Raw genomic sequence first — 19,671 nt, 5'->3', positions numbered from 1 at the left:
GAATTTCAACCCCGCCCCAATTTACGAACGATCGTTTCAAATCCCCCCCTCGCGCTCCGAATTTCCTTCACGCCACGAGATAAATTTTCCTCATCACAGCCCTCGACTCACTTTCTTCGCCTTTATCTCCGCGATGTCGTCCATGATGTCCAACTGGAGATTGTGCGTGCTTCCGCTGTTGCTGGGTGGCAGACCGATGCTCGAAGACGAGTCCCGTCTGCTCGGAAGGATCCTCGGGGCTCCCATGGGAAATGCCGCGATGGACTCGCGCCGGTTCCGGCCGAAAAGAGTCGGCGGCACCCTCGATATCGTCACGACCGAGTGTCGACGGCCCCCCGGCTGTGGTGTCGGGGCCTGAGACAGCGTCGCCAGGAAGGCCGCTTCCCGGGGCGTCGGTCCGGAACCTTCTCCGCGTTCGCTGAGCCGCCGGACCTGTGCAAAGGATGCGAAATTGCGTGACCAAGGGCCGAGGGTCGAGGAAAAATCTTATCCTTCTCTATTGTCCGTTGAATGGAGGAAGCCGAATGGAGGAACATTGTTCCATATTCAAGTCGAAACGATTATAGAACGGAGGAGCGAAGAGAGGTTTTAAGGAGGTGACGCGACTTCGCCGAATGTGATGCCAAAATTGATAGAGGAAGAAAAATCGATCACTATTTATTTCAAAAAGGATAAGTTGACGCGATCAAGTTTCACGAATTTTGGTAAGTTCATTTTATACTAGGGACACATTTTCTAGCGTGGTTAAATTGAATTTTTATCTTAACCGACTTTATTACGAAAGCAACCGTATTTCGTGAGTGATGAAATTTTCAAATAAAGATGGCTCAAACGATCAAGGTATTTTATTTTCTCAAATTTTCTTATCAAGATATAATTTGATTTTTGAAAAACCTTGTGTCTCGGTAAAAGTGAAAAAAAATGCTTTTTCTTCCGATGCTGAACCTGATTTGAATATTTTTCATCGCTGCAGGTTCAGTGAACCATTTGCAACAGCTGCTCGTTTCATATTGTCGATAAATTTTCAGCGTGAAAATGTAAAACAAGCCTGGAGTTCCCTCGTAAAATTAATGTATAAAACAAAAAATTAGGATGAAAATACGATTTAACTAATTTTTGGACGAATACAGACGACTTCTTTCCAGCTCAAGCCAATTGGGCCAATGGTGTATTCGGTCACATTCAAGATTGTGATTGGAAAACTGACTAGTTATCAGCAAAACGATGATGATGGTTGAGAAATAAAAAATACACACATTACTGTACTTATAATTCCTGCGCCTTGTTCTCCGATTTCTAATTGTCATAAAGCGAGTTTGATTCCCTCAAAAATCTTTGAGACCCCATTATTGGCTACTTTGAAAATTCTTCGCCCGTCCTTATTTCGGATTGTGAGATCATTTCCATCCGGAGTCTTCGCTCCGCGTCTTGTCGCCTGAAACCCGGATGTCCGAGCTCACCTGCGACGCGGTGATACCCGAAGTGCACTGGGGCGTGGGAAGGGAATGTTTCCGCGTCTCTCGCCAGGGCGAGAGAAGATAAGGGTTGAGAGAGGGAGAATCCGGGTCCACACAGCGGGGCGGAGATTCGGTTCTTCGCCGTTCAGCCTCCTCTTCCCCCAGGAGGCTCTCCTCGACGACGATCAGAGGCTCGCCGGCGCCGCTCGAACTCCCGATGCTCATGCTGGACGAATACGATTGTCTCCTCATCTCCGCAAGCGAATTTCTGCAACATAATGACATCCCGATTCGCTACATAATCGTTTTTGGAGCAGAGAAACTGCGCGTCGGAATCATCGTGACATGGAAATCCGAGTGGGGATGAAAATATAGAAAGGTCAAAAAATACGGGGGTCAAAATATTGAATTTTTTGAGAAGCTGAAACTCAATTCATAGATTTCAAAAACGTGGTGAGCCGAAGTATGTAGGAATAAAAAAATAAAAGGGTCAGAACATGGAATCCAAAAATATAGAATCGTCGGGATTCGTCTCGTTAATAAGAAAATCTTTTACAGATTCTAAATTTTGCCGCCTTATGCTTTCACCTTTCTGTATTTCCAATATTCCTTACTTGGTCTTTCTGAATTTTAATAATTCTACGGATAAAATTTTCACATCCTTGAAAATTCGGTATTTTCGTCCTTGTATTAACCGCACTTATAATTTTTTACCCCCAGTCAACAAATCCGCATTCTGTGGGTCAAATTACTTTTTTCAGGCAGCCTAATATTATACGTCTTTAGTATCAATTTTTACTCGACTTGATCCTCTTTTCCAAGGATCCGACTGAATTTCGTTTAAGCCGGAGGCTATGGGAGAGAAACGTTTTACAAGACTCGAATCTTGGCTGTGTGTATCTTTTTTTTTTTATCACTTTTTTCTTCATCTTCTTTCCTTTATCTTGCCGTAAAACAGTTTTCGCCTCTCAAACGTCTGTCAGCGACATTTTAAGCTCCCGGCTCAAGTACGGCAAAAAAGCTTCTATACTTGCTGCTTTTATCGTTGGCTGAGTATTCCTACGTCGCGCACTTTCCCGACATTACACAGAGAGATTTTCTACATTAGGCGTTTTAGGAGTCAGCAAAATAACAACACTCGAAGATGATCGTGTAACTACGGCCGAGAATTTTAACAACAGTCAAAGATTTACAATATTGTCGGATTCTTGGCTGCTGCCCAAGTATGCGAAATAATTATGTTCGTAAATGGCAATTTTTCACGGTAACTTATCTTCTATATCCTGTAAGAGACACAATTCATCGTAATCTTCAATTGCACACAACTCAATAAACTTTTTTTGTTAATGCCATAATTATCTTTTGAAACAGCGCTAAGATTGAGCCCTGTTGGGTAATGATCAGTAATTGGGTCCACAAGTTTCCCGGCAGAAACTTTTAAATTCCCTTTGTAGAAGATGTGATCTACACATGTTCCTACATTTATCTTACTATTATTATCATATATAGCATATCCGCATACATTTATAATATGCATCTTATCGGTTGCCATGCTTCCGCGCATATTATTATAACAGTTTTTTTCTGAAAGGCACTACTCGGTGCTTCCAGTTTGATAGCAGTTTTATTTATTTATTTTTTTAATGTTTTTAATATTAGCATGAAGAATTAATAATTCAGATTTAAAGAAGCTTTCATCTTTACTTATTTCCTCAATATCATTAAAAGACAATTCTTCAATACTTATGAAATCAATCAATTTTCATAAAATAATTATATATTATATATCAAAATTGTAAAGGAACAAAAGTATAATTGTTTCATTTTTGCAGTATAGTTAACGTATACTTGAGGGCTAAAAATTCAAAAAGGTTTTTTTTTTTGCGCTTGTATATTTTTCCATGCGGATATGCACGATAAACATGTTATACGTAGGTATACAAGAAAGCGAAGAAGAAGTGAAACCAAACGATCGGAATATAAATCGTTATTTGACATCAGGCATCCACGTTCTACGATAGGGAATAAATTCCAGACCAGCTTCTTGGTTGCAATCGATAAGCTTACAAGCTTTGACGTTTTTTTACGGTTCTACTGCTAGACTACGAAGAACCCTCGGTTATATTTCAAGTAGTAGATTTTATATGCATGAGAATTCTTATGATAAGTAATTGGAGAGAAATGAAATAGCACTCCAGCTGTTATTGCTAACATTGTTATTATCAGTTGCGTTAATTTGTTTGTGAATTTAAATGAAATTTATACATTCAGATTCCGTAGTTGTAATTTATCAGTTTTGCAAATAAATTTCCATACTTTCAGGTACGAAATGTATAATTGTAGTGATAATTATTATACCTGGTATAATAATTTGGCGTTGGCGTTTGAATTGTTATGTATTATTTTTCACGTATCACTCGCAGATGCAATTCTTGTCGCGTGTGAAAAAGAACGCGAACAATGCGGTCGATGTACAATAGAATTTTTTTAAACCTCAAAATAAAATTTCGCGGTTCGAGGTGCGAATACCTACAAGTAACGAGTAAAATAAGCGTGTAATGAAAGCAAGCGAGCGAGTAAACGAGAAAGGGAACTGGAGCGAGGTTTTGAAAAGAAAAAAGGTTATTATCGGTTGAAAACTCACCAAACAAGCAAACCAAACACCCCGGAGGCATAATCAACTTGCAAACGCTCAACATCAAAGGTCAGTCTTGTTTAACGTTCGTACTGTATAATTCAAAGAATACTGAATCTAAATTTTTATTGCTCAGCTGTGCTGTAATTTATTTCAATGGTCTCCCTTGAAATTCGAAACCGGTTTACGTGCCCTGCTAATTACTTTCGAGAATCGGAACCAACAATCCACGGATAAGAAAAAAATTAAATATTTATGATCTTTCGAATTGGGTGAAATAGAAAATTTCCTAGATCGGATCCAAGGAAGACAACTGTTTTTAATTTTCCATATTTTCGCACAGTTTGTTATCATGATTCATTCGTAACGTTGCGACAATAGTGTTAAAAATCGAATAAAAATATCCGAAATGATTTCACTGAAATGGTTAAATAATAAATGACCGCGTAGGTTAAACTTATTTTACCCGAAAGGACACGATCAATATATAAATATTGTTCAGATTTTTCACCGTAAATGTGAAAAAAGAGTTTCGTCTCTGGCACACGAGGTTTTTTTTTCAGCAACCTTATAATGTGTTCAATGCTTTTGCGTAACGGATTCAATTTTGTACGTATAAATAAAAATGAGAGAAGAAAAAGAAAAAAAAAATAATCCAAACGATCGGTAAGGTCAGGTCTAAATTTGTTCAAACTTCCGAACATTGCGTTGGTGAAATTATTGAATCGGATCAAACAATTGATTCAGTCGAATGCAATTTCATTTCACGCTTAGTGAATTATATAAATCTGATTATTATAATGCTCCCTCGGTCACGCCAAATGAATGATCAAATTATACGTATATTAGATTAAAAACGATCTGTGTGAGACCAGATGAGCCCAATATTTTTCCATTCGTATCCCCCCGAGTAATTCCAGCTTCCCAGCAAGTCTCGATGCACTCAAATACCTAGAATGAATTTAGAATGCAAACACATATACCGAGTCGCGAGAATACCGTAGAGTAACAAAGAGCCCCAATATTATTGCGCATTGATCAAGCTGCGTGAGTGATCCAGAAAACAATGACCGTATGGTGCGATATGAAATGGTCATCAAAGAGTGGGAAAGACGGGAATGCCATAAATTACTGGCAACTGTCAACTTTTGAATAAATACGCCAATCATGACCGGAAAATTCATGTTCAACGCTCAGCTCTCATCGGCGACCAATTTTTTGTGAATTTGTGAATATACTTTCTACACTCACTGCTATAAGATACATTCGTCAATATGTGCCAATTATGTTACTGTTGTCTGTAACCGAATCGATCAATCTTTTGTCAACAAATGCTTTTACTACAGATATTATTATAAAACACATTTGTATTGATCTATAATTTAGAACTGTGTCCATTTTTTTTCAATCCCCTTTTTTCGACCCTCGGGTAAATAGTTCAGCGACCATATTCGCAGCGTTTCCTGTACGTAGACGGAGTCAACTAATTAATATTGATGTTTCATCTTTCAAGAGGCGCTAGTACGTGACCCGGCATACCGAAGCTTTATTGAAACGTTATGTCAGAGTTTCAAATCATACACCTACAGCTGTGGATGTAAATTTTTACCACCCCAAAACTTGCCTCCATTCGTTTTGTATACGTGTATGTATACCTACCTTGTACCCTTTTGAACGCGGGTTAAAAAGTTTCGATAGCAAATTTAAGAGACTGTAGCTTTATGCCAGCACGTATTAATTCCCCGAAGTTACTTCGGCAACTTTTAATTGGGTATCGATTATCGGGTCTTCCACGTGAAATCGACTTGAAAAATCGCGCGGGCTTGGTATTCATTCTTCTTCACAGACCTCGCGTAGGCAAATACTTCGTTACACTTTCAACCAATTATTACCATCGACTCTCTCCGAAGCCCCCAGACACGAATAATTTGGTGCCGGTCTGGTGCTTATCAATCATGCAATTTAAAATCAAGGTGAGTGTCCTTTTGTTGCTGAAAAATCGGGTATCCCGCCCTCTTGTTCTCCGTTTTCCAATTATATAGTCGAAACATTTTACTTGATATTCATGCTACGAATATTACATACAGCTCTTCAGAAATATCACCGCAACTTATTTTTACCACAGCAATTCCCTGCAATGGCATTTAAGAGAGGTATAATAATAGTTGTTGACAACCCTGGAAGCGTTACACTTGTGCACATCTTCCGGGTGTTTGAATCGATGGTTGCCATACCTACATCGGTCTAATATTAGCAACGTCTCTCCAACATACGGAGAGTGCATTGATAACGTCGTGAAACTGTGCCTTATTGTTAGTCGGAATGCTCAGCGTTCAATAAGCTTGGGTTGGTTACGAGCCAAGAAAATTCACTGTTTGACAACGGGGCGAGGTTAAAGTTCCGAATTTGAAAAGTTCCGAAAGCGCCTAATTCCGAATTATTTGATAGAGACACCTTAAGTAGAGAAATCAAACTTTGAAGAAACTACAAAGTTCCGAATGGTCGGAAACCCGCCGGCTCAAAGTTCCGATATGCAAGATTCCGAAAATTCAAGTTACGATAAAGCAAAGTTCTCTGAACGAAAGTTTAATATCTTCACTTCAAGTTTCACCGGCAAAAAATTCGGAATTTGGCGCTTTCGGAGCTTTTAAAATTCGGAGTTTCAACCATACCCCTTGACCGCAATTATTTCCCACAGCGAGATACATTACAACGATAATCCGATCCAGGGATGACGGTTTCCCAAAGTGGAACAGTCCAGTTTCTAGTTCAAATATGGTTGGTATGTTTCCTCTGGAATGCGACAAGACTTTCGAGAACGCATAATAGGATTCGTTAGTTATCCTTCGCAAGGGCAAACCGTGCAAGTGCATAATATCGTACCGTACGCGTCTAGCGAATTTCCGTTTTCAGATATCGAGCAATTACTCTAACAAGAGACTAGAATTTTCAATCCCTATCAAGAATTTATCTCCCTGCCTCCCTCTCGCCTCGATGAAAAATAAGTTCTTGGCATTATTCTTTTAACGATTATCAACCTACCGCCGTCGCTCAATCATGAAGTTAACTGAACTGTTGATTATGAGCTGCTGGAAGAAAAGGAACGTCACTTTATATTCCCAGTAATGTCATCCAAAGTCGCGCTTGATCTACGCATTCGATCTAGATTTTCAAACTGTACGAGTAAAACTTGATGATACAAGTATCGCAAAACAAACGAAAGTCCCAATATTGTGATATTTTAGCTAACAGAAGCTAAGTCTTCAACTGATTCCAACAAACGTGCTATTTTACTGCTTTTTAATCACCGGCGACGATCGATTCTGCAGATTGTATTATGAGACGCGTGATCGTATTCTCCGCGAAGAAACGGTTTCATGTTCTCCCCGATCTAAATATTGCCAAGCCAGCCGGTGTGCCTTGGCCATAAAGGGGGCCGATGATGATCGATAAGGTTCCCTATTGGCTCCTGCCGACCAGGCTAATATATTCGTGATTAAGCAGCGCCAATTATTTCCGGACCGATCGCAAATGATGATTGGACCGTGGACTTGATTAGCCGTGCGAAACAAGAGAGTTAACGATTACGCCAGGACATTTAGCGAAGTTCGTTCGGAGGAGGATCTAATATAGGGGAAAATTACAGGCTTGAAGCATCGCACTTTTAACTGGCGAAAGGCAGGCCATTGACGGAAATTTCCTTTTATAATACATTCGAAGTTTCAGTAGTTTTGGAAAATGGATTCACGCATCTTGCACCGGAATTTTAAGGAGAAATGAATTCTGTAATAAGAATATCGACAGCTTGGTATAATTTTCGTCCATACGTACACACTTTCTTCATGTAGAAATTCAGCGCGAGCCGATCATGATCAACTTCTCGCAGTGGAAGAAAATCGGGTTTTGCGGTAAAAAAATTTATTATACTTGAACCGAGCGATGAATTTTTTTCAACCTTGGTTTCCGAAAGTTTTCCAGATCACTGGTTTCGAATCTGAGGTCAAACTTGGAAAATTAAAAATGCCGGATCGAATATGATTACCAAAAATTCTAACAACAGGGATTTCGGTCTCAGAATTTGGTATACAGTGGTCTTAGTGATCGGAAACGTTGAATCTGCCTTCGAACATTCGAACGAACTGATAATTCATCTTTTTCAACCAAAAAAAAAAAAAAAAACTTTGGAAAACAACGAAAATGCGACCTTAAACTCGATTTTTGTACTAGGTAGAAGCCGATTGGCGAGCTACGCCAATTTTCAAAAGTTGACCTCAGATTTGAAATCAGTGATGTCGAAAACTTTGGGGAACTAAGTTTCAAGAAAATTTATCTCCCGGTACGAGTTTAATAAATTTTTGACCGTATAACTCGATATTCTTCCACTCCGGTGCGTCGGTAACATTTTTCGCTAGTTAGCTCTGAATAGCACGGCCAGAAAGCTGCAGGAGCAATAAGCCATCTGGCAATAAGCTTTGCCAAAGTCCGCCTCTGTCGATGTAGGTGTTACAGTATAGTCAGGTACACGCACAGAGTCAGAGTTTGCCGATGCTGCATGTGTTTGCCCGCACCCCGTTATAGGTATACCTGTATTCTATATTCCATAATAATGACGATACAGCTCTTGTATGCATTACTGCGTATGGCCATCGATTATTGGAGATTTGCGTGCTAAGCTCCGTTGGCTGTTTATTCAGTTGTCAGCCGGCTCTCACAATCAACCCCCCTTTCGCAATGTATCGCGAGATGAAATTGTTCTCTTCGTTCCTTCATTAATTTTTACGCCAAGAGATATACACTTTAACCGGGTTTCTTCTTCTCCTTCGTTTTCTTCTTCTTCTTCTTCTTCTCGTACGATGATAATTTTTTACACTGACGGGGAATGACACTTATCAGGTTTTAAAACGTCTCGGTATACAAGGATATTGCATTTATTATACAGCAATATTTTTATCGCAAGTTGCAGGTCATCGAGATAATTTTGATACTTAATCTTTCTACGGTTACGCGGCTTCCGGCCGCCTGAAATTTGTGGTTTTGGGCTTTCCTCTGTTCATGCTGAAAGAAGAAGAACAAAAAAGTGAACATCGACCCGAAGTACGGTAGACAACTTTTCTCTGTATAACGATAAGGTAAAAGGTACTCGAGGCTTGCTTGTCGGATGCTACATTATACCGCCACGCCTACCATTACACTAAATCTGTATAATACATTATTGAGCAACGATGCGAAAAGCCTAATTACCGTTATGAATATAATACTGTAAAATGATGCAGTGGAGCCGCGATTTCGTGAAACGTTGGTAAATGGGGGTTGAAAGGAGGAGCAAGAGTTTGGTGGTGGTGGCGGCGGCTTCTTCTTCTTCTCATCCTTGACTTGCCTCAGCGGCGGTGTAAGGAGAAGGGCGAGGCGAGGGATCCAAAGTAAAATTGGGGTTCAAGAAATCGAGGTTCCACTGTAATTATATGAGCTGAAGGGGGAGGAGGGGGAAATTGGATTTGTAGCCCGGAGTCCGGATCGGCGAGTCGAGGATCCTCGGCTCCTCCGTATAGCCAGAGGGCGATATCCCGACCCTGCTGGGCTGAGATGATGCACGATAAGAGGGAAGCATCAGATTTCCTTCATATTATACCCCGACCTTGACTTCACCTTACAATTTATCAAGTTATATAATACGTAAAACTCGCACCAACACGACCAAGTTATACACACGTACGTATGCACGCGGTAAATTGGGAACAGGTGCTAATTACCGGGATATTATGTTATCGCCCTTTCTTACCGGCCCACTAAAAGATATAAACTATGAATCGCACCGACGTCACTGAAAGATTTTGCAAACGATACAACCGTGCCTAGTGTCGCGCTTTTGCTTTTTAACGAATTTTATTCGCGGGTAGAGAGAAATTTCTAACATTTCTCAGCTATTTTCGCCTACTTCCGTAAATGGAAAATATAATTCTGGCTGGGAAATGAAAATGAATTGGCGTTACTCGGATTATTCTTTATGATTATGATCACTCGCAATATATTTTCTTATAACCATAATATTTGCGATACTTTAATGTCGGTGCTGGAATAAATTTTTGTTAACGCTTTATGAAGACAGACAAGAAAAAAAAAAAAACTGCGGACAACCATAAGAATACTAAATAATTACTTGTACAAAATTTTTACCATTATCTAACAATATCGAAATCGTTATTGTTATTACACGCGTTTCTCTTCAATTTTCGATTATACAGTAACCACGTAATAAAAAAGACATTTTTCTATTCCGTAAGATTTTATGGCTTGAGATAAACTTTTTTATACCCTCCTCCTTCAATTTTGTCACAATTTTAATCTCGCGTGGAATCTTCCGCCGAGATTACGTTAGTCTAAAACTTGACGACGAGACAAACACCTCGATATTTCGTCCCCGTAAGTGTAGAACAATATTACGACGTGCGTGTTTTAATTCGCAGACGGAACTGCACGTTCCATTTTAGTTACCGAGATTTAAGGAGACGCGACGACTGTTGCAATTCCATTTCCTGCAACCGCCGGACGTAGAGTACAATATAAAGTACCGGAGCGGCTGTGCGGAGATTATAATGATATTACCTCGGGGTAAAGACGTACTGGTCTCTCGTTTTCTTCAGCCCCCCCCCACCCGGGGGTATTAAGCATCGCGAAGCTTTCAAGAGGGGATTTAAAGCCTTCCGATTCGGGAAAATAGTGAGAAGGTATATAAGCTATATATCACGTTCTACAGGGTTCCGATGCGATCCGACGAACACTTTGTGTGCTTAACTGTGTGCAAAAAGCTCGCGTTAAAGCTGCGTTTCTTGAAACGATACCGTTCAGCCGTTTCTTTGATACTTCGGTCAATTCGACCTCCGTCCCATTTGGCGAACGGAGTAGAACGACACGCAGCTTGCACATTTGCATGCCACATTCATCCCGCCGCCGGAGCATCATCGATTTTTGGTCGCGTTAGTCGCGGTTTTATAGCGTCGAATCTCTGTCGATCGAAGGATGAAATAAAATTGTCGAAACTCAGTCGTAGAGTCGGAAGAGCAAGCCTTGTGGATTTTGCGTAAAAATTGTGGGAATATAAAAAAAAGTTCATTCAAACGATTTGGAAATGCTTAACGGGTCGATTAGGTTTACCAAATTGGGTTTGGACAAACATCTGATTTCTGTTTTACCTTCAAAAGGCTGATGAATAACGTTTTTGTAATTGTAAAACGGAAAAGTAAACCAGCCAATTTCGACGTCAGATTGACTCGAAAAAATTCTCTCCGTTTGAGATTGGATTATCCGATGTTATCCTCAAACCCGCTTTAGTTTCAAAGTTTGGTTTCCCTGGTAAACTCCTCCAAACTCGTGGCCCTGACGTTTGTATCAACTTTGCAACATTCCAAAGTTATTGCACGGAGCACCTTTGTGCTCAAACCTATTCGATATTCAAGATGGATTAGGATCTCGTTTGCCCGTTGGAACGTGAAAGTTAGGCGTGAAATATAAACCCTGTATCGCATCCGACTGATTGTCTTCAAGTGATTACATAAGCCGTACGCGTTAAAACTTTTTCGGAAACTAGATCGTCGTGTTTTTTCCTTGTACGATTGTGTTCATTTCTTATACAGACGGTGAGATGGCGGTTCTTGATTGAAACCGACAAACAATTACACCGAAGGTGTAATTTTCCTTCCTTCTTTTACTTCTCTTCATCATCGCCAATAATCTTTTTCTTTTTTCACTCACGCGAACAAAGATATACAGCCTCGATAATACTCCGTAGGCTGAAGCTCCCCGAATCAATAAGACCTGCAGCGACAGATCGGTAATAAAAGTTACGTGACCACTTCTCGGAAAACTGTTTCGTTCCTAAATGATCACTGGATCACATTTCGACCAAGTGTGATTACACCTTGCGGCCAATTTACGCCTCAGTTATTCGACCCACTTCTTCGTGACAACCGATACGCAACTTTGTCTCTTTGACTTTGTATTTGATTAAGTAAGTGTACCAGTTATTGATCCTCAGAAATCACCAAAAAGTAAATATGCAGTGTCTAACCCTCTAGCAACTGTCTTCAGTCATCGAGAAATTCACGATTTGTGCCGCCAAATTATAATTTCGGAATGTAAAAGGATCATTAACTGGTAAACGTACCTTAGTAACAGTTTTGTACAGGTTCCAAGCCTTCCGACCCTCGACGCACGATCACCATCTGGTTTAAGCACATCTGTGGGATTATTGGTACCTACTGCCCAGCTTAGAATCTAGCAAGGCGTATATCGATCGTTAGGGCTTTCCATGCCGATGGAGGTACGCTGTTACCTTGTACCTAGATAACATTACGGTAGACCCGCCTGCGTCTGTGTGATGCACGCAACGTCCATCCAGCTGTTCGGCTAACGTTTATGCGCAGGGTTTAACGCTAGGGACGAACATACCGGTCCGCATTTTCGCACGTAAGCTCGAAAATTTCGGTCATTGTCATGCGTAAAAGCCCGCAATTAACCGGCGTGGACCACACGACTAGACCAGTTTCGTTACCGAGATAGTCGAAGCCTTCGGCTTACGATTACCTTGGCTTGGCTGATGAGAGGCGTATTGATCTGTCGGAAAAATTGGCCAGGCGAAAGACTAACGGAGACCAGAGGAAACGTACCATAAGGGATGAATAGATGTGTCAGAAAGGATTCGAGAGTGCATTTGTCAGCCTGATATGAGGGGATGATGGAAGGAGGAACGGAGAGTGATAAAAGAACAAAGTAAATCAGGTATAATTAATAATTCGATTTGTTCTACATACGTGAAAATTATTTATGAGAATTCGAGAGGTTCAGATGCGATCGTAGAACATTTGGAGTAGGTGAAGGGTGTCGAATGGAAGGTGAGGATATTCAGCCATCAGGCAATCGACCGCAACGACATGATGGGGTGTGAAAATCGACGCATCAGGTTATTCGCGACGGACGCAAACGGCGTTTTTGCAGGATCCGAACTTCTTCTTTCGAACCAAGCACTTTATAGGACAAGCCAACTTACCGGGAGATCCCCGTTTCGTTACGAAAGATAAAACGTCGCGAGTAACGCGCCGCCGTCGAACAGGGTCAGTATCAACGTCTTCGAGTTTAACTAAAACGAAACGAAAGCGTCGCGACGTTCTTCAAATTGGAAAATAAAAAGCGCAGAAAAAATCTCAACTGTAACGTTTATTTCCTAATTCTCACCGATCTTGTCCTCGCTATAAACTTCATATATGGTGTTGTTTACTGGGAGAAGAATTCTGCGCTTTAATTTTTGAGCTTCTCGTATTCGCGAGTCCCGACCGAGAGCTGAGTTTCAACTGACGAACACCCGTCAAGGAATACCGTATATTTATGTGAATTTTGAAAGGCTTCGACACTCGTATCGTTACACTGTTTCCGTTTCCTCACCAGCTATCTCTAGAAACGTTTATACGATGGTAATTTCTACTCGTGCCGTGGAATCCACGCACAATCTGGATCACAATTAACAGTGAGGTACAAACGCAATTGTGGTTATTGTTTATTGCAAACGAGTTTCTATGATCGGATGGTCTAGCTTTTAAGCAGAAGTTGAAATATGTCACGTTCCGCGTTACTCGATACACGACTGTTCTCTGGATTATGCATTGAAATTGCACGCGCGCTTCATTTATTTAATTAATTCGTCTCTGTTGAGCGCACTAGCTTTGCTGCGGATTTGATACGGTAATTAATTTTCTACCTCAAATGAAACGGACCCAGGGTTGAAAAAATATTAATTGAAAAATAATGCATTATCCATTACCAAAATAGTGGGTAATGCATCGAGACTAGGATTTGTAATTACTTAATGATTAATTGATTCGAATTGCAATAATCATTACCAAAGTAACGGGCCATCGTTATTGTAACAATGCATTCATGGATTCTCATTGAAATAATCATGACTGCGGTAATAGGTTCCGATAAATGATGACGGACGAAGTTAGTATTCATTGACGGGACTCTGATATTGCTGTATACGTTGGCGATTGGATAACATTATAACAAGTTTAAGATATGAAAAACTATTTTCATGTATTCGGTACGAAACTATATTCATTTATTAATTAAGCTCCGTAAGATTCGTGGTCCAAGGTGGAGCCAGTTAAACTCGACGTAAAATGTTCGATACCATGAATTTTCGAGCAAAATTTACTCAGCTTGTTTTTCAACTATTCATTCGGAGATTTGGTTTTCCGATTTTCGACATTTCGGTGAGTTAATTAGGTACGTTGTGAAAGAAACATGATATCCAATTCTCCAATAATTAACAGTATCTGAATCTATCAGTTCTATAAATTGAAAACTCGTCGGTGCATGATATTGCCGAATAAAATTGATTTCCAAATTGCTACTGTAACACTCGATCTGTGAGGGAAAATAATTGAATTGACCGGTGAAGTAATTCTATTAGCAAGTCGGTGACGAGTTGACGTGGGATCGTAAATTACAGGGACATTGGCTGAGCTGATGAAACTTATAAGCGTGAATGTTGCTCGATGTTGCAATATAGAGTGTACACATTGCGAGGATTACGGAGGAAGATACATCGAAGAAGAGGATGGACGATTTTTCCAATCCATTATTACTAACACATCAAAAGTTTGATCGTTAATTGGTAAAATTGGTAAACTTTACGGTTTCAGACTTTAATTGCCGAGTTGTCGTGATCGAACATTAATGTTCAATGTTGCAGGTACAGTACGAACAACTTCATCTCCCAGTCTTGATATTCAGTTTGTTAAAATTGGTCACCCGAATCAGCCGCCGTTCAAACCCACAGTTTATTTAGAAGCAATACATGTCCATCTACCCTGAAGTAATCGGAAATTGTTGAAAGTCCTTTGCGAAAATTTCCACGATTTCCAACCCTCATATGTATTTTCGTAGTTTCTTCAAAAAGGACACATGTGTTTCTGGGCGTTGGGCAAGTTCTGTAATTGTCCACGACAATCGCACACGTGTGTTGACCAATTACCGGATCATCTGGACAATCAGGGATTTGGGGAACGGTTACACATGCGCATAACACGGTCGAGGATCAACCGAATGTAGGTCAAGTCCGGTCAAAGTGTTGTAATGACAGAAATATCACACACATACACGAATTTAAGGTTTCAAAGTATAACCGAAGTTCATAGTAGAGCTGAATTTAGTCGAAGCATTATTTCTTGCGAACACAGAAATAAAATAAAATAAAAAAATAAAAACAACTCCGTTTTACGTTTAAATTTGGTCTACATTAGAATTATTGATGACTTTGAAGATATTTCAGTATAAAATCATTTCTAATATAAAAAATTCACATCGTTGTAACTATTTTGATGAATTGGGTCGAATTTTGATCGTAAATGAAATCTCTAAAAATTCATCAAAGTAGTATTTTTTATTTGGCCTCTCGGTTGATCGAAAGAACATATTTATTGAAATGATTTTGAGTGATGAATATTAAACCAATGCCTTGATAAAAAATACTCCATGGTTGTTCAAAATCAAATTTTGTAGATATGTAGAGAATTCGTTAAGGGAAAAATAATCCGAGTTTATTAAAATCGGTGAAACGGTGTGATTTTTTCATTGCAGAAATGATTCGATAACAGGATCTCTGAAACCATTAACTCAACTTATTGGCTGCTTCAAAATTGTCATCAATAATCGTGCTGTTGTAGCTGAAATGCATGGTTTCACATTTTTTTCCACGTCAAGGGAACGTTGTCTTGACTAAATTCATCTCGACTAACTTCTTTCGTACTTTATAATCTTCCTTATGTTAAGCTTGAATTGTTCGTGCTGATCCGCCATTGATCGCGTTTCGCAAATTCCATGCTCGCAGCGTGTAAATTCTTCTCAACTTGTACAAGGAATTGATAATGGGAATGGCGTCGCGGGTCGAAAAATAACGCTAGATATAACTCGAGTGATTGGTGTGAAAGTAATGAAGATTGGCCGGAAGTTTGCCGAACGATGGGCGCGGCCGTACTTACAATTAGTTAGTTCGCCATCGCATCGTGCAACTCTCCAGCAGCGTGTAACATAGAGTTCAATTAAGCCTTCGGGGTTCCTTTTAGCTTCCACTAGGACTAAGCCGCTTCCCTTCGTCGGCAAAACAACAACCGCAGACTCAATCTACCAACGATAACAACCTTCTCAACTAATTGCGGCAATTCCACTATGCAAATACATATTCGACATACTTTCGGTATTTAGCGAAGAATTCGAGGGTGAAATGATGTTTTCCAAACTCCAAGGAGTGGAATTTATTTAATTTCACGTCTAAATCGACGCCAATTAACGGCGAAAGAATTTTAACGTAGAAAGAAAAGAACAATTTGTCCGTATGTAATTGAATCTTTAATTTTTTAGGTCTCGAAATTTTTTGAAAATCGAACATTTGTTGTAACGAAGAGCGAAAATTTGGACGAAAAAATTGTAGCGACTCGGTTGTAGGGATTAGGAAGAATTTAATCTCAGCACATCTGAAACAGTTGATAGGGTTCGCTTTTGAATACTCGGAGATCCTGTAAAGAATCGAAATCGAATCAACTTCATGAAATCACGGATTTACAATCGGCAATAAAATTATAACTCGTTCATTTATATATGCCGTATAAATGTTGATAAAATACCAATGATTAATAAATTGAAATAAGTTTGAATAGAAACCGATTATTTTATTATTTATTTAAGGAATGATGCCAACATTTTTCAAAAAATCAGAACGTATTAATGGTTCTAAAAAAAATCATTCTGATCCACGAAAATGTACTCCACTCCAGTTAAAACTTTAAAAATGAATGAAATAAATTGAGTATAATTACCGCAGAGTGAAAATGCAAATAATCGCTACAGCCAGTTGTTGATTATAAACGACGCGTAATTATTCCGCCCCTTGGCGTTATTGGAACGAAAAAATTCCACGTTCCAAACCTTTGTGTTTCCGAAACTTGAAAACGTGAACGTCGGTTTGTCGTCGTCCCCGTTATTCGAACGATCGAATCGTTTTGAATCAAGTTGAACGAAAACATTTCAATTTCAAATACCGCAGAGTCGCGTTAGCGTTGAATTGTCGAAACGAGAGGGAATCCGGGTATAATTTTTCGGGTATTCGGATCTGACGGTATTTTCATCCCTGCAGAAGCCCGAGCAAGGGGAGTGACGGCCAATTTTATTATCATCCCTGGACTTGATGCAATCTCATAGCTTTTTTCTCCCCTTATTTTATTTTCTCCTCTTTTTCCCTCATCCTCGGAAGATATACTGCACACGTGATTTCTGTTTATCATCATTTTTTCCGGCAATGTGTTATTTTCTTGTACATCTTATACAAGTATTATATACGTATAACGTTTAAATTGAAAATGAATTTTAACCAGCCTAGTTCGTTTATGATTTAAAAAAATCTAGTTATCCATCTTGCTTATTCCTATTTGCAAACCTATAAAAATGATACATAAAAATACGTCAAAATTTCAGCAGCAAATAAGCGAATAACGTATAATTACTGCTACTTTGTAAAAAAGTCATTCATATTATATTTTTAACCCAGTATCTTAGATTCGTGATGGTAGTAAAATGAACAAATCATTCGCACGGCGATCTGCTTTTTTCGATTACAGTCTTATAACCTCAGAGTGATCAAATATTATTACGCAGATCAGATTTAGATGTCCTCCTGCAGTTTGTCACCGAAACGTTTTACTTCCCTATATAATGTTACACGATTCAAGCATTTTAGAAAGTAAAAACGGCAAAATTAAATCGCTATCACAGCTCCAGGTTACGTTAATAAAACCGTTTCTATTCCGGATATTGGAGTTCAACCGAAATAGCTTCGCTCACTTGGTTTGCACTTCCCCTCATTCGCGCCCTTAGAGAATATTGCAAAGTATGTGGTATAAATTTCTCAATCCCCAACTTTAGAATGAGCAACTCGGCGAAGAAATTGCAGTTCGTCGCACGGTTGGATCCTATTCAGAGAAAATATCGCGCTAGTGTTCATTTGTTGTTTATTCGGTAGATTGCGATTGCCCGCCAAAGGATAAATCGTGAAAAATTGAGGGAGCCTTAGTCACGTGAACCCCTCTGCAAATTGGAACGTCGGGCGAATTATGTACCGGTTGTGTTTTAAAACGAAACGAAGTACCGTTTCATCGAGTGAATATCGGTTGATGTTTTTTTTTTTGTGATTTTATACAACTGTTTTTGTAATCACAGCGAGACACACATACGCGTATCGATTTTCATTTACGACCGTTGTTGCTTGAAACAATTCGCAATATAATTCGATAGCAAATGATTTCTGCTACAGCAGCATATGATTACCTACGTGTAAATCCCACCGGCAAACACTGATTTATGCGGAACAATGCATAGCTGATTATTTGTTGGTATATGACCCACTTCTCAGCTCGATTCATTTTATGAATAAGCAAGCGTTTCAAAGCTTGCACAACTTCGATTAAACAATGTTTTGACAGCTACTTTAACCCTTCGATGCTTTCAATGGCGAATTTAAATCTGCAGCAATTTTCCGTGTTCTTGCAATTTTTCTACAGCTGTAAAAAATAAAATCGCACAAATTTTTTTCTTCCGTATTCTTCTCAGTACAATTTTCTGCGCAGTTTTGATACATATATTATATGTATATATGTAAAAAAAACCATCATTGCAGTTCGTCATAGACAATATTGGTTCTTTTTCTTGCCTCTCTTATTCTCCTCTGTCAAATTGATACGAATCCAGTCTGTATTGAACTGTCAGTCGATAGAGATACGCCGTTTTTTCCCCTCTCTGGAACCGTCAAATGTAACCTGACGAGAGGACAAGAGACCCTAGAAATTATATTTGCGGAGAATGTTCTTTTCTCGCGAAATTTAAAAAGGGCTCAGGTGCCATGGGGCTGTAATAACGTCTATTTTCCACCCTTCTCAGCGAGCTTTGACAGATGTTGAAAGAACGATCACATTTCGGTATTGGAAACATTGCCACCACATTGTCAATGATCCTTCAATTTCCAAGCTTTATTATCACGTCGTGTACATCCGTTCAAATATTGTAGATTATCGCGAAGCAGGTCTTCCACTCTTGGCCGGAAGATAATTATCCACGAGTGAAAAATTATCCGGAAGCTTATGTAATTCATTGCAGTAAAAGTGTTTTATAATTAATCTTCGCTCCTGAACAATTAGGGAAGCCGAATAATTTAATCTCGTAATTAATCTTGCTCCTGCTGCTGCTGCAGTATTTCGAAAATATAAAGCACGTTCGCTTCGGTGTGATTCCTCGGTGAGTAAATCCCTCTTACCAACCAAAATTCATTGTCAAATACCAAAATCATTCGCCCAATATTGTAAAGTACGGTTTACGGTAAACGGTCAAAATTGAATTGTTTAAAATTTCTTGTTAGTAATAGTTTAATTTTGAATATAATTTCACCCTTTTTTCATCCCTTAATGTCGATTTGGGCGATGAAACAGTGATACATAGAATTTAATCGCGACCTGTTATCGGCTCTGAAGTTGATAATGATTT

General features: G+C 39.4%; 1 protein-coding gene across 4 annotated transcripts in view; it reads right to left on the bottom strand.

Moving 5' to 3' along the window:
* Positions 1–19,671, bottom strand: part of LOC124183860 — a 48,256-nt gene that overhangs the window by 5,006 nt on the left and 23,579 nt on the right. For 3 of the 4 annotated variants that reach the window (XM_046572961.1, XM_046572969.1, XM_046572978.1), the window contains 2 exons: positions 1,461–1,725; positions 112–432 (listed from right to left, as the gene is read on the bottom strand). In XM_046572961.1, the coding sequence (XP_046428917.1) occupies positions 112–432; positions 1,461–1,725 (586 nt within the window). Of the gene's footprint in view, positions 1–111; positions 433–1,460; positions 1,726–12,899; positions 13,031–19,671 lie in introns of those variants that run through there. The other variant, XM_046572988.1, reaches the window with a different exon arrangement.

Source organism: Neodiprion fabricii, chromosome 1 (assembly GCF_021155785.1).
Source record: "Neodiprion fabricii isolate iyNeoFabr1 chromosome 1, iyNeoFabr1.1, whole genome shotgun sequence".
Taxonomy (NCBI): Eukaryota; Metazoa; Arthropoda; class Insecta; order Hymenoptera; family Diprionidae; genus Neodiprion; species Neodiprion fabricii.
Note: the sequence above shows the minus strand (reverse complement) of the source record. Positions and strands in the feature narration are given on the sequence as shown.